Here is a 23,279-nt window from a genome sequence, read left to right as displayed (position 1 = left end):
ATGCAAGATTGTTGCATAGGTACACACATGGCAGTGTGGTTTGCTGCCTTCCGTCCCCTCACCTGTATCTGTCGTTTCTCCCATGCTGTCTCTTCCCACCTCCCCACACCCTCGTCCCTCCCACATTGCCCCCCAACGGACCCCAGTGTGTAGTGCTCCCCTCCCTGTGTCCATGTGTTCTCATTGTTCAACACCCGCCTATGAGTGAGAATATGCAGTGTTTGATTTTCTGCTCTTGTGTCAGTTTGCTGAGAATGATGGTTTCCAGGTTCATCCATGTCCCTACAAAGGACGTGAACTCATCGTTTTTGATGGCTGCATAATATTCCATGGTGTATATGTAAAATCCCATGTTAAGTTGTTCATAGGAGGATCTCTTCGGTTACTTTTTCCAGTTAATACAGTTGTCTACTATTTTATATTCTTTTTAAAACACTTGGCCTTAAACTCAGTCTTGGTATTTTCAGCTATTGTTTACTACTGAGGGAAAAACTTCAGGTTTAGGGAAAAGCCTGTGTTTTTATTTTGTGTGGAGTTGAGAAAGGAGGTGGTAAACTTGACATTGCTTGCAAATGAAATGCACAGCTTGATCATTTTTTTCTTGGTATAATTTTTGTATTGGAAGATGTATAGTATATCTTGGCAGTGATAATGAATGCTATAACCATATAATCATTCTCTGAATGATTGGAATGGAAAGAAGTTTCATTTAAAATTTCAAGGTACTCAAATGGGACATGTCTCCGCATGTGTCTTTTTACTACAGGTAAACCCAGAGCACATGTGTGCTTATGGATGTGTGTGTATGTGTGTGTGTGTGTGTGTGTGTGTAACATGAATGTGTTCCTCCCTCTATGTTATATTGCACTATTAGTTTGAACTACAAAATAGAAAAGAATATAAATATCTTCTGAAGTCTAGATGCATCTGAACTCTGGATTCACCTGTTCTAAATGAAAACTAGAAGAGAAACCATTTTAGTATATGAGGTTTGGCCTGAGGAAGAGAATGGCACTTCTACAGTTCTTAGAAAATTCTCATACATGATCAGGATTACTGGCATGCTTGGGGAACAACTTACTGTGGATAGTTGAGTTCTTTAGTTTCAACTGGCAAATCTGTTTTGTTTCATCTTTTGTTTATAATATTTGAATTAATAAGAATTATTTTCAACTCCAAGAAGTAGTATATAGAGCAATGCTGTCTAGTAAAACTGAGTGGTGATGGAAATATTCTATATCTGTGATGTCCAGTATGGTAGCCACTAGCCCCATGTGGCTATTTAGCCTTAAAATGTGTCTATTATGACTGAAGAATTGAATTTGAAGTTTTATTTAATTTTAACTTATTTACATTTAAACAGCTACACAGGACTATCATATTTGACAGTGCAAGTATAAAGTATAATTACCAATTAATGTATGTCTCTGGTTTGAAATATTACACTGTGTTATCACGCTACATATCTGAATTTTGATTTGGAGACTGTGAAAACCATTATTGTCTTTGATAAGTGAAGTTTACTTCTAGGTAATTCTTTGAACATCTGTTCTCAATTCCTGCTATTAAGATAAGTGATTGTGGAAATACAGTCTGGAAATTAGTTTGTTAGCCTGTATTCTTCTTTGCTTTTGTAACAAATGAACTGTGAGGATTTTCTGGTTAATTGGAGTTGTTATTTATTGACATTGAGCTCCTCAGTATGATTCAGACCCAACACCATTTAACATAGAGAGAATAAAGTACATTATAGCCAGCTTAAAGCGCAAAAGAAAAATGAGATAATTTATGAGTTTTTGGTCAGCAATAATTCAGGTGTTTATTTAATCAAGAGAAAACTCATTTAATATGAAATCTTACTGCAAACCCAAACTATTGAAGAGTTTGGGGCTTAAACCTTTTATTTTGCTTATGACCAACCTGCCCTTTGAAACCAGTCAGCCTCCAACAAGATTTCTGCAAGAGCAGCCTTAACTGTCATTTCTCTTTTTTTTTTGTTTTATGTATATTGTTTCCAATTCTTCTTGCTTCACTTTAATAATGCTCATCTCTTCTTTCTTGTTTGGATTGTACTGTGCATTTTTGTTTCTGCTAAGTCCTCTTCTTTTTTTCTCCTTCATTCTTCTTTGGTCAAAATGTTTCTCTGCCAAATCAAGTACCTGTGAACTGATTTCTACTCGGAAATTACCTGAAGGGGATACACCAATAATCCAAAGGTTACATCCAAGAGAATTAAAGAAAGAAGGTGTGTCTGGACTGAAGCAGGAAAAAAAAAGGGATAATAAACTTTAAATTTGTTTTGTTGATTACAGAAGTAATTCATGTTTATTGCAGAAGAATTGAATCTTCACATAAACAATTACATTTTCTTGCTAGTTTTTTTCTGTGCATGTTTATGTGTACATGTCTAAGCCATTTACATGTTATAGTCATGTATGACATTCATATATGACATACAGTCTAGATCTTAAATTTTAATTTATCACACTTTCCCCACTAATGCATTTTCTTTTAAAGCACACTTTTTATCACAGTATTCAAGAAAATTTAAGCTAGGTTCAATTTCTTACTGGTATAGATAATACTGTAATTAATATCTTTGTATATATCTACTTGTGCATTTTTGATGAATGTCTCAAGGTAATTACTAGACATGTATTTGTGCTCTGGAAAAGTTATGCATATTGAAATCCTCATCAACAAAGAGTGAATGAGAGCAGAGCACAATTTAAATTTTTTAGTGACGTAGGAATGGTTATTGTGAGATAAGAGTTTCCTTGAGATGGTTTACTCAACTCTGTTTTTCAAGAGTTCATCACTTTAGCTTAATTCCAAACATGGTGCAAAGCATTGTAAATAATCTGATTTTACTTTTTTTTTTTTTACCAATTTAAGTATTGTATACATATAATTTTGGGTTTATTAGTACATTTATGATCAGTATTGTTATTCAACCTGGACTTTGAGTCTTGGTCATTAATATCTTGTAATTTTTTTCATATTAATTCAAATACCTGTAACACTAGGCAGTTGACTAAGCTTGGGTTTGAATAAATTAGAAAGGCTTTGCTTTATTCAATTTATATCACCTTATGTATCACTGTATAGTGATAGCCACCTACATCTACATGTCAGAATTTTGTCAGTGGCAGCCATTTTCCAAAGCTGGGGAGTCTGGAAATAAAATAGTCTCAAAGTGACTGTAGAACTTCCAGAATAACAATCCCAAAACCAGTGCACTTCATTTGTTAGAAAGAATATGTCTACAAAATAAGCTACATATCGGAAGATGTAGGTATACATTAACAAAAGGAAGTGATAGCCAAGAGGAGTAATGAACAAAACAAGAGACCAGTTAAAACAGGAATAAGAATATTATTTTCTGTGACTCTCCAAGACAGCACACTTCATTGATGAGTATTTATAAGTCTTATTTCAGACCATTGAGGAGATGCTATATTGTGATTAACATATGTTCTTTAATGTGCTAGAACAATGACCATTGTAGAAAACTGTCATGAAAATGATTATATTGAAAGCACATTTGGAGATTTAATAGACAAATTTTAGTTTTTTATCAGATTAACTTAGGCAGTACATATCAGTTCATCGTGAATAAGTCTTCAGAGTCCAAAGCCTGACATTTTTCTTATAATTCAAAATGTGATTTGAATTATGGTTATATATAAATCTCTCTCTCTCTCTCTCTCTCTCTCTCTCTCTCTCTCTCTCCTCTCTCTCTCTCTCTCTGTGTGTGTGTGTGTGTGTGTGTGTGTGTGTGCACGCACACACACACAGAGACAGAAAGAGGGCATAAATGGTTAGGGTTTGGGCATTAATGGTTAGGGTTTGGGCATTGATATCATGACTTAGTAATCAGCTAGGACACACAATCCGTCTACAGCTAAATAGTTCAAGAGTTGGTTAAATTTCTGGCACAGTGATGCCATCAAGAACCTAGGGGCTTTCCATCTTTCTGCTTGCTCCTTCTGTTCACAAGATGACAGGCATCACATTCTCAAACAAATAGATGTAAAGACAAACGGCGCTTTTTCCTAGTATGTATCTGTGCATTCTAATTAGAGGGAAGTCTTTTTCCCAGAAGCTCCTCTTCTCCCAGGAGACTTCCCCTTGGCCTCATTCAGTGTTCAAATTCCGCCATAACCCATCCCTAAACCAATCACCAGCAAGGGAAATAGCGTTATAGTAATTGATGCCATGATTGACATGGAGGAATGAACATTTGCTTTCTGGGGCGGAGTGGGGACTTATGGCTCCTGAGCTGGTGGCAGGCTGAATGCTGGAATTGATTCCAGCCCTCCCAACAAGGAAGGAGTGGTGGGTAAAGCTGTTGGACAGCTAGCCTAGGATATTTGCTATATTAACCAGAGTATTTTGACTGTAATTCTGTTATAGTATTAATACCATTTGGCCTTTTAAATCATTATTTGTGAGCTTATTTTATCCCTTCGGTGGCTTCTAGATTCCTTAAGAGTGGGACATACTATGTTCACAAGCACATGGAGTAGTGCCTTGCCCTAGAGTATGCTTAATATCTATTGACTCAATTGATTAGAGTTGGTCCATGCCAATTGATTAAAAGCTTTTCTACCTTTAAAAATTGATTCTAAACTCTTTAAAATCAAGTTATTTGTTTGAATATTGACATGCTTCCAGTAAAGTTATGTTTGTTCATTCCAGAAAATGATTAAGGGGCCTTAATCATAAAGGTACTGGAATAAAGTTACCATGGGTGTGTGTAGTATAAACCCTGGAAAGACTGTTTACAATTCTGTGTGGGTGTAGGAAGAAAAAAGGATTCAAATATAAATATGAGTGGGAAATAAAGCTTGTTTTGAGTCCATTTTATGCATCTGTTAACATTTTAAAGACTATGCAGTACAATTTATCATCTTAAAGATTATGAGGTGAAAGAAATGACTTGTATTTAAAATCACTGCAATTATCTATTTGAAGCTCCATTAGTAGAATTTTTTGGGAAAACAAATTACTTGAATACTTTCAAATTTAGTACATTATTATGCATACCACATAATTTCATTTAAAAATCTCTGTCCATAGAATGAGATCAAAAGACCAGATTTTGATTGCCAATGTTGTGTGAAGTATAAAGTCAGTATTCCATGTCCTAATTTGTTTTATAATATAAACATTTTTCAAAAGTTTATCTTTTTTAATGTAAAGAATTTTTCATATAAACTTCCCTTCATTTGGTTCAGATTTCAGTGATTGTACATGTTCATAAATTTTCATTTTACCAACTGTTTTAACTGATGTATAAACTTCCTTTTTCAAAAAAGATTTGAGATAGTATAAATTTTCTCTAAAAACAAATATAGTCCTTTTTTGCTTGCCAAATGGTGAATTTGTGTGACTAAACGAGCAGTTCGTTCCTTATTCAAGAATATCCATTCATAATATATTGTCTCAAGTGAAAGGAAAACTTAAGTTTCATTCAACACAAAGACATGAATGATTTTTAAAGCATTTTATTGTCTGCTAATGGCACTTTTTTAGTTACAGAATTTGCTAAGTTAAGTGATTATAATCGAAAATCATTGTGTTCTTGTGTCATTCCTGAAAGCAACTGAAGTATTTTTCCCCTCTCATATTCTCATCTTTTAATCCTGAAAAAAATAGCAAAAGGAACAATTAAAATAATTTACAAATGTTCCTAGTAAGTACCATTTACAAAATCATGTATGCCTTCAGTTTTGTCACAACAATGTGCAACCATTTAAGTTGAACTCTACAATTTCCAAAGTTTCTTTGTTATTTCGTTGTCAATAAATATTAGATGTCCATGAGGGCTGCTTCCACCTTCAGGACACTTAAAGCCTATTATTTTATAATAACAATTGCGACCTTTTTGGGGGACTTCTTGCATGTCAGGCTCCAACCTTATCACACTATTTTGTTTTCCATAAAATAACTCTAAGAAACTATCAATGTTTATACTCAAATTTGACACAAAAAGAAACAGTTTTAAAGAGTTCAAAGTATCTACCCAAAATCACCTTTCCATATAAATAGCTTTGTCAAGATATGAGCACATTATGAAGTTCATGTGTTAATTATTAAGAAAGAGATAAATAAATGCATTTTCTATGCACAGGGAGAACACATACCTTAGACTAGAATAGCCAATGATAGGCACCAGATTACTTGGGATTCAATCAATTTTCAAAAATTCTGCCCCATATTTTCCATAAACATGCTCACAATTATAAAGCCATTTATGACATATTATGATTTTTTAAATTCAGCAACTATGGTATCTATAATTAGATAGAGACTTAAAAGTGATCTGATTTTGTGATCTTCCCCCATTTAAAAGAAAAGAAAATACCCATACACATTTGAAGTAACTTTTACAATACTGTCTATTCTTTGAGGGCAAAGCCAGAACTGGAACTTAGGTGTCCTGGCTTCTTATCCTGGTCATTTTCACCTCAATTCTCTCTGCTTATCAGAGTCAAATCATCGATAGTATGTATAAATTGGAATTACAGTTGGATACATATACATGATTGAATCACGTAGTCTCGTACACATAGCAATAAGAGTTTGTGGATGTAGATTAAGGTTGTTTTGTTGACTATTCCAATTCATTTGTAAGAGCTACCTGTAATGGAAGATTTAGTGCTAAATTGCAGTAACTTCTAGCTAAAAGCTTACTCATCTATACAATCCCAGTCCAAAAAAAAAAAAAAAAAAAAAAAAAAACCTAACAGTGTGTTTAGCCTCCTCCAAGTTAGATTGAAAACTGCTGGAAACAGGAAATCTTACTGTATGTTTTTGAAGAGATTTCCCATCTCCCTTTTGTAGTTTGTTCAGATATTTGCACTCTCAAAATTACCTGCTGCCTCTTTTCATAAGCCTTCAGTGCAACTTTAGCCTATTCTTACTAGTCAAACTTTTGAAATATAAGGAGAATTGATAGTCTCTTATACTGCTGCCCTTAAACTTAATAGGATTTAGTAATATACATTTCTATAAATGGGTTTTGGTAATATATGTATTCTGGTAGACATTCAGTAACAGTAAAATTGAAACCTGCCATAAAAACTGTGATCTTAATTACCAAGCCATTTAGATGAAAGATGTATTTGTTTCTAGTATAAAGGTGTAGCATATTGCTTGGACTAATAGACTCATATACCTGTAACTACTGCAACTCTAGAACGTTGGTTGTTTGGAGACCTTAGAACTCTGGGGCCAATTTTGCTGTACCATTTTCGCAGGATTTGCACTGTAGTAGCTACAAGATATACTCACCACTTCTTCCCGCTTGGTCTTGTCTGTTGCTGGCCAAGCTTCCAGAGGCAGATCAGGAAGCATGGGAGGCAGGGGCTGCATGGGGAACATCGGAGGCAGAGGTGGCTGTGGCGGCAGGGGCTGCATGGGGTGCACAGGTGGCTGGGGCTGCATGGGCTGGTGAGGCTGTGGCTGAACAGTCTGGGGCTGGAAGGGCTGCTGGGCGGGCGGAGGGAGGTTTGGCTGATGGTGTTGGGTTGGAATCATGGAGTGTTGGCCAGGAACGGGCATCATTGGTTGCTGGGGGACCACGGGCTGCTGAGCTGGCACCACTGGGATGTGGTGATGAGGCTGCAGGGTGTGAGTCGGGGGGTGCTGTTGGGACAGCACAGGGATGATTTGGTGGTGCAGCCATCCACCCATGGGCTCGTAACCATAGGAAGGGTACTGGTGAGAAACAGAGAGGCAGGTTTACCATTGGCTCAGGTGACTCCAACCAGAGAAGCAGCAGTGTTTTCTTTATCATTATGGCCATAGGGATATTTTATTCATTTTTCCTTTGCAAAAATTTGTAACTATGTACAAAGATATGATTTTTTTTTTTACAAACTAAATTTCCTCTTAGTGCCAGTATGTGGAGTAGACATATTTCACTTAATATGGGAATTTAAATGCATGCCTAATATTTTCAGGGAATAAAGAAGGAAATATCTACGTACCGCTGGCCTTATCATGCTTTGGTACCACTTCAAAGGGGTAAGCACCTTAAGAGAAAGAGATATTAGAATACATTTGATTTCATTTACTTTTATCCAATATAGAGACTCACTGATGCAGTACGAAATATAGACTCACTAATCCAGTCCTGTCAATATTAATAGCCTGAGAATGTGAGTTCTACAAAAGAAAGAAGAAGGTAAACATTTGTCGGGTGCTTCCTATGTGTCAGGCACTGTGTTTACATCCATCACACAGATTCTTCATGAGGCAAGTATTATTACTCTCACTTTGTAGATAAGGTCATGGGGAGTTAAAGAGGTTCATTAACTTGACTGAGGTTTCAAAGAGAGTCAATCTGTTTAATTCCATAGCTCCTACTTTTCATTGTAAGAGCAAAACAAACACAAAATTATGGCATATTAATATGACCTGATATTAATTTCATTTTTTCTTTGATGTCACAATGGGCCAAAGGAGGTATAAACACTGTCCCTCATCATAGGAACACAGATTTACTGATCAAACTTGTCAATCTCTTAGGTTTAACAGAAAATCTTACCTCAGATTCTTGCTAACATTTGTCTTCAGCTTTTATAAGTAAATAAACACAGATTTTTACCTGGATCTGTGAGGGGAGTAAGAATTCTATTCCTTTCTGAACAGTGTATATACTTGGTTAACCTTAGGTTTGAGGATTCTTTATATGGTAATATGGCATTTAATTGATACAAAAAAATAGTAACTTTGCTCATATTATAGTTGACAAAGCACTTTTCATATCTGTTAATTATATTACTCTCCAAACAATATTTTGAAATATTATTATAATCATTTCCTTTCTCCAGATGAGGAAACCAGGGTTCCAGAAAAAGGAAATGAATTGCCCAAAGTCACACAGTTAGTAAGAGATTGAGGAGAACCTCAAACCTGATGTCCCAAAACTCATGCATTTCATTGTTCTGCAGAATCTCTCATATACCACTTAGTCAATAATATTTCAGCAGAGCCAAATGAGAGACACATGTACAGTGTGACTATCTTAGAATCAGAAGTTTGTTGAGCTGGAAAGAATCTTAAATAACATCTTACCTAATCCTTACATTTTACTAGCTGGGATAGAACCAAGCTGGTCAGTCAGAGTTGACTTTTTGCCCTACCATAGAGCCTCCCTGAGCAGTGGTTCATGATGGGTAAGGTCACAGTCATATTTAGGAGGAGAGACTGAGTCAGAGTGGCCAGGCAGGAGGGTGCTGGGACAACACAGGCTTGAGGCCAACCGTCAAGAGCTTAAACTGGGAAGCTGGTGGTAGAAACTGTAAAATCAGGGCCACTTGAGAAACATCTGGGATGAAGAATCAACACACTATTCTTTACAGAGCCCAGGGCACTGTTAACGCAAACAATGGTCAAAATTAGTAAAGAGAAAAATTACCTCATAGCTGAAGTTGATATAACCAGGGTGCCCAGGATGAGGTGGTAGCTTTTATAGGGAGGAGGAGAGAAGAACAGAAAGAGAGAGGAAGGGAGAGAGTGAAGGAAGGGAAGAGAGAGGAAGAGATTAAGTCAATATGCAATTGTTCACATTAAAGGAGACTGAAGCTACTTTTTAAAAATTTATATAGTGTAGAATATATTTGATATCTGTTTTTAGTTTGGACAAATGTACCATGTAGAATAGGAGACCTATGAGTTTAAAGAGACCCAGAACAGCTAAATGACTGTCCCTGGGGTTATAGTCTTATGGTTGGAGACCTGGAAGCGGAAACCAGCACACATTTACTCTCCAGTGATCTTTGGACAACATCCCACCCCCACCCCCAGTGTTGTCAATGAATCCTACTCTATTCTGCCCAACAGTTTACTTTCTGATCAAACTCACCCCATGTTGAAGAGAGAAGTATGCTTCTCTTATACAATAAAGAAATATCAACAAGGAGAGAATTGTCTCACAAATGTTCCCTTGTAGATCAGGAGGTGGTCAAGTACTTTAAATATCAAAGGGATTTCTCATATTTGACATGCAAAGTAAACAACACATCCATACACCAAAAGAACCCACTAAAGAAACCACAAGGTGGGAATTACTGATGAATGCCAGAACAAGATGGGTGGAGCAAAGTGGAAACATTATAAATCTTGTGGAAAATGAAAGAATTGATTTATGATGTTTAGGCCAATCTTTTTTATTATTCTGCCAATGGTTTTATAGCAGAAAAATTTTAAAGTTAGAAATGCCACCTGAATGATCTGGATCAAGGCTGTCTATCCTCTCAAAAGTGGGGACCAAGTATCTGGTGCCTGCATTGTGGAACTCTGGTTGTGTCTGGGGTCCAGGTGAGGGAGAGGAGAGACGGTCCTACAGAAAATCTCCCTCAGACATTGGCCTCATTTAGGATTGGCTCTATTATATTCTTTTAAAATGCTTGCATTTCATACGAGGGCTTATTCACTCTCATCTGGATGTCAGTGGTTTGAGTCAGGTCCTATACCATCTTGATTAATACCATCTTAGAGAGTAGGAAAAAGGCTGATTTTGTAATGCAGGGACCCCTCAAGAAACTAGGAATTACCGCAATGCAGGATTTCAGGAAGTCAGAGCACAGAATCTTGGTTTTGTGGGTGAGAGAGGAAGAGAGGAGGCAGGTGTGCAGACTTGCTGGCTTCTGGTTGTATCAACTGCTCTTTATGCTACCAAAAAGCAGATGCAGCCTGCTTGGCATGCATGTGATCTAAGTTTTCTGCCCTTATGCACCTGTGTCCAGACAGAGTAGATCTGGCGTCCTGATCTTTAATACATTTGAATATAAAATATAACACTATGTATTGGGTGTAGGCAGGATCCCGGGCAAGAAAACCACTTACTTACCAGATGCACCCAAAAAGGTGGGGACTCTGAGAACAGGAAGATGGCTCAAGAAATGGATTCCTAACAGAAAAATCTTACCCCCTGAGGGGTAACAATAACAATATGTGGAGGGCAGGAAGATATTTGGAAACTTGAGAGGAATTGGTTTTAGACAAAACTGGCATCTCTGTAATATTTGCCCAAAGCTGGTGAAGCACTTTCTCTAGAGACCTTTCAAGGCTCCCTTCCAAAAGCTTCCTCCATCTAGAGATGGGTGGTGATACATACAAGCTAATGGTTTCAACAGAATCTCCTGTGGTACTTATAAAAATGCAGAGTCCTGGGCCCCACCCCAGCTGTACCAAATCAGAATCTTTGCTGGAGGCATTTGAGAATCTATCTTTTTAAAACAAGCTCCTGAAGTGTTTCTTCAACCCAGAAATGTTTGAAGACATCTTATCTCATACTGTTTTAAACCCTAACTTCACCAACCATGGGGCAGACTTTTATTGCTAATCTTATGAAATTGGACACTGACTTATGCAAGGGGTTTTACTCACAGGCATGGCAAAAGCTGCTCCCAGGAGGCAGGCAAACAAAATCCAGGTCCCCATTTCTTGATGGTTCTGAAATGTAAGTCAACATCCACTTTTCTTACCTCTTCTGAAACATGGACTTAATGAATGCTCCATAAAATACCCATAATCTGTATTAGTCTACTGCTAGTAAGAAAGATGGAGCCATTCTTTGTGTATTTACTTCAGTTGTATGTGGTTTCAAGCTCTCGGCCTATTTCACTGTTTCTGGAGTCACAATAGTGATAAAGTTACATTTAATTTAGGTTGAGGGCTGAACAAGTTACAGGGACATGAATGATCTATCCTTATATGACTTTGCGTGCCATTTTCCTATGCCTATACAGCCTATAGTCTTAGAAGCTAAATGGTATTTATAATTAATGATTAAAGGAATAAAGTTGGCTCTGAAGGATGGGAAAATCATCAAAGTGCATGGTATTTTATAATTTCAGAGCAAGGAGGCACAGAAAAGTATCCTTCAGAGTCTCCTGGGGCATTACTACTGTTAAAAACTAATCATTTGAGAAAGCTATTAATTTGCCAAGATAGTAGATTTTAGTTCCAGAAATTCCTATCTATAGATCTTCAGGTAAGACACTCCAGCAACATCTCTGAGCTCCAGATTGTGGAGCAAAAGATATGGCTGAACCAACAGGAGAGGATGGTACTAATTGTCTGTGATTCTTTAATAAATTTTGAATAATTTCTCCCTAAGAGGTTCCATTTTCTGTCAATGAAATCTTCTTTTTGTTTGATGTTGCACTGTATTATTCTATAAGTAAGATCCTTGTTATATTAAGCAAAACAGGTCATCCTAAAATGTGGACATTGATTTATGGCACAAATTATTGACTAACTTGGAAAACCATCAGAAGAAAGACCTTAAATTTTGTATAGGAAGTGAATATTACATGAAATAATGCTTTCTATGAAAAGTACACTGAAATTATCCACCTCCTAATTTTTTTTTTTTTTGGGTTTGGGTTAATGAGAGAAAACATTTCATTGATGGTTCTATTTTATGTAATTAAATAAAAAGCTTTTCAAAGTACTAGATCACAGCCTATGAAGGTATTCTTTTTACTTTAATCAGTAATTAAAATAAATATTTTACTGTGAAATGTGGCCCCAAAAGAGCTTTGGAATTAGACAAGCACTTTGTTGCATTAGAAAGTAAAAAGAAAAAAATCATTTCAGTAATAAGAATCTAATTTAATTATGGGCCGACTAAAAATTAACTGATGATGGCATATAGTATTAGAAATGTAGAATACATTTGTTTCTTTAAAAAACAATGCAGAGAAAGAAATAAGCACAATAAAAAGAATATCAAATTAGAAATAAAATCCACATACCTTTGAATGTATTCAGTGTAAGTTTCTGTTTGAAACTCAGGGATGCTTGATCCTTTAGATTTCTTCCAACTATGAGCTTATTTTATATCAGTCACAGCATCTAGAACAACCAATCCGGTTTCTGCAGGAAAAAATGTGTTGAGTATAACTAAAAATTCCTGTATCATGAATTTTTAGAAGCTATGATCAGACATAAGGTTGTATGTTGTGATTAGTTCATATGGAATCTTTCATTATGGGCAATAATAGGTTTAACAGGCAAGGAGTTTCATCAGGCTATTCTGAAGTCAGCAAATTAGTTGACTGCACATGTTGATATATTCAAATTTATTTTTAAGAAGCTGCTCTGCCATCATCCTTTCCTCAGTTCTAGCATACAACATTGTTCTTTACAAAAATCAAGCTAGGTGGTTGAGATTCTCTAGTGTAATCTGGATATCCTCAAGGATTTTTCCGGCCCTTTCAGATCAGGATAAATTGATTTAAATTCCCATTCTGGTAAAAATCCAAAGCTCTCTAGTATCTCTCTGAGGAATTATACTTTCAGGATCACCACTGCTCTATTTTCTGCTGAAACTCATCTACCATAAAAACGATCAAGAACTTAAGGTTCTTGCAGCAGCAAAACTTTTACTGATGATCTGAAGCACAAGGCAAGGAGTGCACACCAAACAGCACATTTAAAAGTATATTTTGTTCTTTACAAACAAACTCATGTCACAGGGGCTATTGTCCTGTCCCTCCCATCTCACAGAGCAACTCAGCCTCTCAGTATGGTGGCCTTCTTTGTCCATATCCTTCTGGCTCAACCTCACTTTCTCATACAGGCAAACCCAAATTCTTCTCTCTTTTTCAGAGCCTCTTATCTGTCTGGCTAGTTTCCATGTTCTCAGCAGCCTCTCCGTTCCCTAAACAATAACCAAAGCTATTCACTTTCTAAAAGAACGTGTGATCTAGCTATTAAATTTATGTGTCTTACCCCTCTACCTAGGTATAACATGTGTTTTTTTTTTTTCTTTTATTCTGGAATTTGATCAATTAGATTGATGTAATTGAGCAAACTTGTAATTAGTGACAGGAGTTAACCGATGAGTTGTCCGTCAATATTATATCAATAAAGGAGATACTGACTATCTACCCAGATACAGTTGATGTTATACCTGAATCTCTTTGAATACTCAAGTAATTATAAAGTTTGTACATATACGTGTGTGTGTGTGTGTGTGTGTGTGTGTGTGTGTGTGTGTGTGTGTGTGTTTGAGACAGAGTCTCGCTCTGTTGCCAGGTGCCAGGCTGGAGTGCAGTAGCATGATCTCGGCTCACTGCAACCTCCACCTCCTGGGTTCAAGCAATTCTCCTGCCTCAGCCGCCCAAGTATCTGGGACTACAGGTGCATGCCACCACACTCAGCTAATTTTTGTATTTTTAGTAGAGACGGGGTTTCACCATGTTGGCCAGGATGATCTCGATCTCTTGACCTCGTGATCCACCTGCCTCGGCCTCCCAAAGTACTGTGATTACAGGCGTGAGCCACCATGCCCGGCCATACATATGTGTTTATATGTATATATACAAATTACTTAGCCTGTCTGAGCCTCAATTTCTGCATATGTAGATTGGGAATAATAATAGAACCTAGCTCAGGGAATTAGTGTGAAAAGAAGATGAGTGACATCTCTGGGGAAATGGGAGGTTATTTATTATTCTCTCCAACCCTGTCAGCTGGCATATGGTAAATGTTTAAAGAATGCTAATAAATAAGATGCCAAGATGATCTTCGGGGATAAATTAGTAGAGATGAATGTTGCAGAGAGAGAAAGGTAAGACCTTCCAATCAGGGAGAGAGAGATTGCAAAGAAGGAAATGGAAGATTATAACAGGCAAAATGTATACATGAAAACAAACATAGAATGTGATTCTAAAAGCCAAATGTGCCCAGGATTTGCATTTATTTATGAATATATTTATTTGTGAATTTTATAACAGAGACAAGAGAATTCCCTTTGAAGGAAGTTGCAAAATGGACCTTAGGATGATTGGCAGGGGTGTATAGCAAGGTGGTAAGGGAGAGGAAGGAAAATGTGGATCACATTATGTTTACTTTCAGTCTTTTCCCCTATTTTATATAATTACATATATTGGAGTGTGGGTAATCTCTACTAATGAAGTCATTGATTTATTGCTAGTAGTCTTGTAGTTTTACAAAGATTGATCTCATTACTTTTTCTTACCTTTTAAGAATGAGTGGATGATATATTTTGCCATAATGATCAAGAAGATGCTTCTTTAATGTGGCATTAATTCCTCTGGACCACTGGATAATGAGTTACTGCTAATTTACCATGTACAGTTGAACAAGCTTTGATGGCCAATTCTATAGAAATAATTGATTTTCCCCTACTGCATATCCTGAGTCATAGGACATTAAAATATGGATCTCTGTTTGAAATCTCTTCCACTAATTTAGGCCCCACTTACATAGCTTAAAAATTGCTGAATGTTTTTGAGGAAAATAAAATTTCAATTGAAATATTGTTCCTATAAGTGATGATTTATTAATAAATTGACTTCATAAAATCGTTATTTTGCTCATTTTTTGTAGCAGGTATTATTTTTCTTGACTTGCAGCCCATTATGTCTTGCTGTTCCCACAGTACTTATGCTAGCAATTTCTCCCCTTCTAATTTGCTGCTTCTAATTTATGGCATGCAAGAAAATCATATGCCCAAGCTTGTTAGAAGTGAGGGTGAACTGCAAGTAAAGGAACACTGTAAATGGGGCTGGCCTGGAAGGGCCTCACCTGGGAGAAAAGCAAAGGAATTTCGGTTTTGTGACATTTATTTTTGACTGCTGCGAAGGTGTTTGGTTTGTTTTGGGGTTCCCCTCGCCTGGCTTACTGCCTCGGTTTCAACAGCACTCAGCTTATGAGGGTGGTCTTTGGATAAGTCAGGTATTATGAGTTTGAAAAGCCTTTCTTATAATCTATAAGAGTTCAACTCTTGAGTCTTCTTTTAAAGCATGCCCAGGGTTGTCCAATATTCTAGAATAATTTCAACAGTAAGTATTCTTAAGTCACTGGAACCAAAGTTAACTTTTAAATATTTTCTCTGTAGATGTTTACTAAAAAGAAAACGTTCTCTAGGATAGTTTCTTGCTGGGGTAGAGTTGCAGTTGTATGCTCTTCAGATGTTAGACACAAAACCACCAATTAATTCCAATAAACATTGTAACTTTGACCTCGTTGCAACCCTTAGAAATCAGGTATTGTGTCTTATACTTTCTTGGCAGCTCTTTGGTACCTAGAAAAACAAAGTACCTGCTAGAGGAAAGTGTTGATTAATTGATGAAAATGTAGAAAAGTTATCCATGACGTTGAAAATATAGAAAAGATGGATTCTGAAAGAAATGCTACAGTGATTTAGATGGACCTTTTTAATAGCTAAGATGAATAATTCAGCATTGCTGTCAACTGCTACTGTGGACTTTTTGTGCAAATGACCTCTGAAAAGTACCTGAAATGGGAGATGCTGTAAAAGGGCTAGAATCTATTATCCTAATATCCTTATTACATTTGGCTCTGACCTCTTCGTTCAAATTATAATATACTCCAAGCAAATATACTGTGATAGATAAATTTGATTTTTTCTTATTTATGACTGAGTTTATTTGCTTACTATAATAAAGCTGTTGTTGTTGATGTTAGTTTACTGTGCTTCTAGAATAAATTTAGCCCTAGAGGTAGGGCACATAAAAGAAGAGGCAAATGCATTGTGATAGTAATTTCAGGTGGTGACAGGCTCAGCAAGCCATACATGACCTGAAAAGAAGAAAGGAAACTTAATAATGAAGCAGAAGGAAAGGAAACATCTTTGTAGTAAAGAGAGGTGGCCCTAGGGTCACCAGCCCCTGAGTAACATATTCCTCAAAGGTCAGAATTATGGTCTAACTTCAACAGCCATTATTAAGCATTTAGTGTATACCTCACATGAACATTGGCTTTGGAGTACAAAAAGGAATAGGACAGTGGTCCATTTGTCAAACTCACAGGGTCTAGAAGAATCTTCCACTCTGAGTTGTAGCAGAGAATGCTGGGAGTAAGTGTTGGGGCAAATTCTCCTTACGATTAGAAACCTAATACACTTTGTAGCCATATCTGTGATTGTGAACAAGAGAGGGATGAGGAGGGAGGAGAGAGAAAGTAGTGATACTGTAGTATATGTCAGTGGTTCTTTGGCTGAATCAGGAAGTTACATATTAACTGTATATAGGACCACTTCAGTCCTAGATGATCTGCTTCTGCAGTGATTGTGCATTAAATGACAGGTACACACTGAGTCATCAGGGAAAGATAACAGCCAGTGCATACTGCTTCAGAGGACATACAAAATAGAAATGTTGTTTGTTTGTTTGTTTGTTTGTTTGTTTGTTTGTTTGGACATGGAGTCTCCCTCTGTAACTAGGCTAGAGTACAGTGGTGCAATCTAGGCTCACTGCAATCTCTGCTGTCTGGGTCCAAGCAATTCTCCTGCCTCAGCCTCCCAAGTAGCTGAGATTGCAGGCACACGCCACCATGTCCAGCTAATTTTTGTATGTTTAGTAGAGGCAGGATTCACCATTTTGGCCAGGTTGATCTTGATCTCCTGACCTCATGATCTGCCTGCCTTGGCCTCCCAAAGTGCTGGCATTACAGGGATGAGCTACCATGTCCAGCCTATGAACTAACATTTAAAACAAAATATCTACCAATAGGGGACCTGATTTAAATCCATTATGGCACAGATAGCATTCAAGATGAGAATGTCACTCTGCATTTGTCGACATAAAAAGATGTTGGTGACACATCGTTGAGTGGAAAAATAGATTTTTGAAGGTCCCATTCTCTAATCTTTTCTCTCCCTCCCTCCCTGCTCTCCCTTATATTCGGGGAGATATTGACCAAAATGCTAACAGTAATTACCTAGGGACTCCTTCTTGAAAATTTCTGGGTAGCCAATATTTAAATTTATTTCTTTTAAATAATCTCTGAATACAACAAATCCAGGGAAACACAAGAAGTTTGGAGTATGGTATTTCTCATTCATGTTCAGCAAGTGAGATAAGTAAGTGATAGTGCTACTTGCATAGGCCCTGGGTATATTCAGTGTTCATTCATAGGGGGGAAAATGTTGAATATAAAATCCAAGACAGAAAAACAAAAGCTTGATTTTTTTTTTTAGTTAGAGAGCTCTTTTAAATCATGAGTAGGAAATATTTTAATAATATAAACATTCACAGTAAGAGTTCTTACAGCTTGTAATTTGAAAAGTCCATAGGCATTTGCTAAATATCAGGTGGAACAATTTTCAACAAGGGAAATTATATGCAGTTGGAGAGTGTGTTGCTTGGATTATAATTAACTGGTAACTGTCAGCAGTGAAAATGGTACATCTGTGTTAAAAGAGGTAGGACAGCAATGTAAAAACAAGCATTTTTGTTCCTGCTTATTTGATAAAATACATAAAATAAGTTGGACTTTGCTACTGAGGTTCAATGGAAATATACACGGATTAGTAGTTTTTTTTAGTATTGTTCAGCCATAAAATGGAATGAAGCACTGATCTATACAACAACATGAATGAACTTTGAAAACATTACATTCAGTGAAGGAAGCCAGCCATAAAACACCATATGCTGTATGACTCTAATAGGACATGCCAAGAATAGGCTAAATCCATAGAAACAGAAAGTAGATTCATGATTGCCAGGGGTTGAGGGAAGGGAGATGTGGGGAGTTACTGCTAATGAGCACCAGGTTTCTTTTTGGGATGATAGAAATATTCTGGAGTTAGATAGTGGTGATGGTTGCACAATCTTGTGAATATACTAAAAGCCACTCAATTGTACACTTTAAAGTGGTAAATCTTATGGTATATGAATTATATCTTAAATTTTTAAAAGACGCATATTAACAAATATATATAGCATGGTCTTGGCTCTCAAAAAGTTTGCAGCCTTTATACATTATGTAAAATATAGATACATAAAAGGCTAAACACAGTGTAATGGTACAGAACAATAGTGTAAGGGTTACTCCAAGATGATAAAGTTGATGGTGATGAGTATGATGAAGATGAAACTAACCTTTATTGCCACCTAAGCATTTTACATGTATAAATGTTTATTGGTCACCTCACACATGCCGGCTATATTCTAGGTTTATGTTTTACATCAGTGATTAAAACACACAAAGACTCCTGCTCACAGTCTCACCGAAAGCAACTATAAACAGTGGTTGTAATAAATAAATATGGTAGAAGAAAAGAAAGCCTATGGAAAAGGAAAAATTAGAGCAGCTAAGAAGGATTAGAGGTACTGAATTGCATGTTTCAATAGGGTGGTCAATTCGAAACAATTTCTTGAAGAAGTTGAGGCGTTCACCTGAACATCTCTGGAATCAGCACAAAGGCACAAAGATGGAAGTGGCCTGGTGTGTTAGCTAGCTGGCAGGAACCCAGTACTGCTGGTGTGGTGCAAGGTGGAGGGCATAATAGAAACTGAAGTCAAAAAGGTGACATCTTCTCATGCTTCCATGATCTTGGCAATTAAATGTAGAATTCCTTGCCTAAAGTAATTTCTATTATTCATTGTGAGCCAAGGGCTTCGGGCTTTGGAGATGTGAAGGATTTGGATAGACATAGAGGCTGTTTACTCATAGGGCTGAGTCATTGGGAGAAAGAGAAACGAGAATGGACAGAGCATGCTTAATGTACAGAAGGAGACCAGCTAGGCCCCAGCAGAGGTTTTAGGTAGAAAAATGGCAATGGCAGATGGCTTCTGGGGAGAAAGACTTTGAATGTTGAACAGGGAACTCCATTTGTGTTCCGTCGGTAGTGGCGAAGCACTAAGCATTTGTACCCACTGTCCTTGCTTGCTTTCGAGTTTCTTCATGAAAGTTCATCAGGAAGCTGAGACTTGTGTCAAGAATGAGGAAGTAGAAACACAAAGCAGTCAGATGACTTGGCTGTCTTCACATCACATTGAGAGCCAGAGCAGAAGGAAGACCCCTGGGCTCTGGCCCTGGCTCAGACACTCTTTACCCACAGATAAATGAGACATATCTCAGGGCCCCAGATCAAATGATAACATTATGGGAACAACTGGAAATAGATAAGTTTTTGGTAAATAAAGAACATAATGTTTTTCCTATGAAATAGAGGGTTGCATTAAAAATCTGTTACCAGAGAATATTCTCCAGGGAGACATACAGCTATTCAAAACTGCTCTGCAGTATAAGCTCTTGTTTAGTAAGAAATAAATCTATTTAATGAAAGTTCTATAGAAAAGAATCTTAATAATTTTATTGATACATAATTCACATACTATAAAGTTCACCTGTTTAAAGTGTACACTTGAGTGGATTTTAGTATATTTTGAATATATTGACCTAATTTGCTACCATCACCATAGTCTAGTTCTAGAATATTTTTATCACTTGAAAGGAAATCCCATAACCATTAACAGTCACTTCCCACTCCCCTCCCCTTAGCCCTAGACAACCACCAATCTTTCCTATCTCTTTCTATGGATTTGCTTGTTTGGAACATTTCATAGAAATAGAGTCATACAACATATGGTTGGAAAATGGGTCTCTGACAGCAGTCTTGGCATTTGGGGCCAGATAATTCCTTGCTGTGGGATGTTTAGCAGCATCCCTGGCCCCTACCTTCTAGGTGTTAGCAGCAACAACACCCTCTGTCTTAAGTTGTGAATAACCAAAAGTGTCTCCAGACATCACATGTTTCGTAGGGTTGTGAGGGGGTAAATTCACCCCCAGTTGAGACCCACAGACTTACAGTTACTTAAGAACTGAGCTAGGTGTAGGAGTATATAAAGTGAGGTGGGTGCCTGGACCTAGGTTGCTGTTGTGGAAAGACAACTATTTCAGGATCTGTGAAGGTCCAAACTTTGGACCCTGTGTTCCAAAAGTCTGTGATTCATTTTAGAAAATAAGAAAGAGATGACTAGGGGCAAGAGGCATAATTTTTATTTAGATGAAGTCATTGTTCAAACAATAGCTGGGGAAAACACTCATTTTTTAGGTCATTATAAAAGATAGAGGGTAATGGGGGCACCAAAATCTCACAAATCACTGCTAAAAAACTTACTCATGCAACCAGATATCATCTGTTTCCCAAAAACTTACGGAAATTTTAAAAAATCAAGATAGAAATTGTTATTTTAAAATAATAGCATATACCAGTGGTCTTTACCTTCATTATAAAGGACTGAATCAATAATTCAAAAAGTGTCTAAATTTGGATTTGGGCTGTTTTAAGTTACAACAGTAAGAATTAATGGTTCTCAAAGAGCCTTACTTAAGTCAGCTTTAACATTTTTCTGCAAACTATAAACACCCCTTGAGCAGCAAAAGGAAGCATGAAATTTGATTTATACCGTAGCTAACAAAAACAAGTGGGCAATCACAATTTGATCATACCCTACGAATCTAACTTAGACTCAGGAATGGAGGAAAGAAAGGAAGCATACGGGCTTTAAAAGTATGTAAATTTCAGAAAGTCAGTTTATAAGTGTGACCTCTTTTCAGAGTAGTCTGAGTGAAGGAAGCTCTCATTTACCCTGGTAAATCCATTTGTAAATAAATGGGCTAAAGATATCATGACTATAGTCCTTTCTAGTTCTTAGGATCTTTCCTGCTCACAGTGAGAATCACAAAGTGATTGAGGTAGTAACTGGTATGTTTGTTGTTCTCAGTTTAAAGGAAGTGTTCTCTCAGACTGCCTTAGACTGCACGGCCTTGACCCTCTAGGACTGGATACCCTGTGTATGGCATTACTATCAGATGCAAGTTAGGAAACCCAGATTGTGTTTACAAGTAGGTTGCCATGATATAGTGGCTTCCCTGTAAATACAAAATGTACATTTCCTTTTTATTTATCATGGACTATAGCAATTGCAGAATGTAACTCTTGTTTTTATCAGGGATATTACCGAGTCTCTTAAACTCAAGCTGACTTACATTTATTTTAAAATACGTATTCCAAAGATGTTTTCGAAATTTTTATTGTGCATATTTTTAAGATCATCTCCTTTACCTGTTCTCCCACCCTGGCACTTAGGATGGGGAATAGGCAGAACTTACGAGGGAGTTTGGGCCTCACAGATCAGCTCTTGCATGATATGATGGGATGTCATGTTTGAGTAAGAGCAAAATGTTTGGAAAAAGCAATCTGTGTGTGGTTCATCTGGAAAGATCTGTTCCCCACTCAGTAGCTTACAGAAGGCCCAGCATGATATGGATCAGCTTGAATTCATTATCTGACCAAACAGCAATTCAGGAATCTTATGTCCTGTCCAAGGTGTGCTGTGGGACCCAATCTATTTCTAGATCTATTACATCTTTGAAAAACATGCACGAGAATCAGATAAACCAGTGAGCCTCAACTAGGAATGATTGTGCCCTTTGGGGTACATTTTATAATAATTGGAAGTGTTTTTGGCTGTCACTACCACTAGGGGACTGGGATGTTTCTGGCATCTAGTGAGTAGATGCCAGAGATGCTGTTAAGTATCCTACAGGGCACAGGGCAGACCCCCAACTAATTATCCAACCCCGAATGTCAGTAGCATTGAGGTTGGGATACCTTGCTCAAGCAAATTCCCAGGGCCTCAAGTTGTCTTATAAGATGCGAAGCATGTCAATACCCACAGTTACCAGTTGTGCCATAGGGAATGCTGCAAGAAGAAAATACAGATACACATAAAAATGTGTTTTTGGGTTTTAGGGAAATACATCTATGGATTTGATACTTTGGTGTTCCAAAAGATGTGGCTATTTTTGCTCACAAGTTTTGCCCAAAACCCCGGGGCTCTGTGGTGCCTTTTTCACAGAGCAAGTACATAAAGTACAGAGTGTTAAGCAGATCACCCACCTGCTAATAAAATGTCAGTTAATAATGAGATCCCATCATGGATTTTACTTGAATGATAAGTGTCACTTCTTTTCTCTTACATGTTTATTAGTGTCATCTAAAGCAGTGGCTCTCAGTGTGGTGGCTGGACCAGCAGCATTGGTATCACCTGGGAACTTGTTAGAACTGCACATTGACAGACCCCTCCCACATCTACTGAATCCAAAACTCCTGGGGTAGGGCCAAGCGATCTGTGTTATTTTAACAAGCTTCCCTATGATTCTGATGAACTTCAGTGCTTAAATTGGAGAACCATTGAAGACCAGCAGCACCTGGGAGCTTGTTAGAAATCACATGACTAGGCCAGGATCTTGTTGAAAGGCAGATTCTCATTTAGTAGTCCTGATAAAGGGATCAAGATTTTGGACTACAGATATGATAGCTTGGGTGAAAACTACATCATTTCTCCTTCTTCAGCCTTCTATTTCCCTCTTCAAAAATTGGGAAGTGATAGTATTGGTTTCCTGTTGCTGCTATAATAAATAACCACAAACTTAGTAGCTTAAAACAACACAAATTTATTATCTTACAGTTC

At 37.1% G+C, this 23,279-nt stretch overlaps 2 protein-coding genes across 3 annotated transcripts in view; one reads left to right on the top strand and one right to left on the bottom strand.

Annotated features, from left to right (window-relative positions):
* ARHGAP6 (Rho GTPase activating protein 6) overlaps positions 1 to 23,279 on the top strand; it is a 542,269-nt gene that overhangs the window by 367,815 nt on the left and 151,175 nt on the right. The gene's annotated exons all lie outside the window — the stretch shown is intronic.
* Positions 7,201 to 11,457, bottom strand: AMELX (amelogenin X-linked). The gene is made up of 4 exons (XM_074392110.1): positions 11,404 to 11,457; positions 9,431 to 9,478; positions 7,998 to 8,042; positions 7,201 to 7,725 (listed from the first exon to the last, which is right to left on the bottom strand). The coding sequence occupies exons 1-4, from the start codon at positions 11,455 to 11,457 to the stop codon at positions 7,201 to 7,203; spliced, it is 672 nt and encodes a 223-aa protein (XP_074248211.1).

The sequence above is a fragment of the Saimiri boliviensis genome, chromosome X (assembly GCF_048565385.1).
Source record: "Saimiri boliviensis isolate mSaiBol1 chromosome X, mSaiBol1.pri, whole genome shotgun sequence".
Lineage (NCBI taxonomy): Eukaryota > Metazoa > Chordata > Mammalia > Primates > Cebidae > Saimiri > Saimiri boliviensis.
Note: the sequence above shows the minus strand (reverse complement) of the source record. Positions and strands in the feature narration are given on the sequence as shown.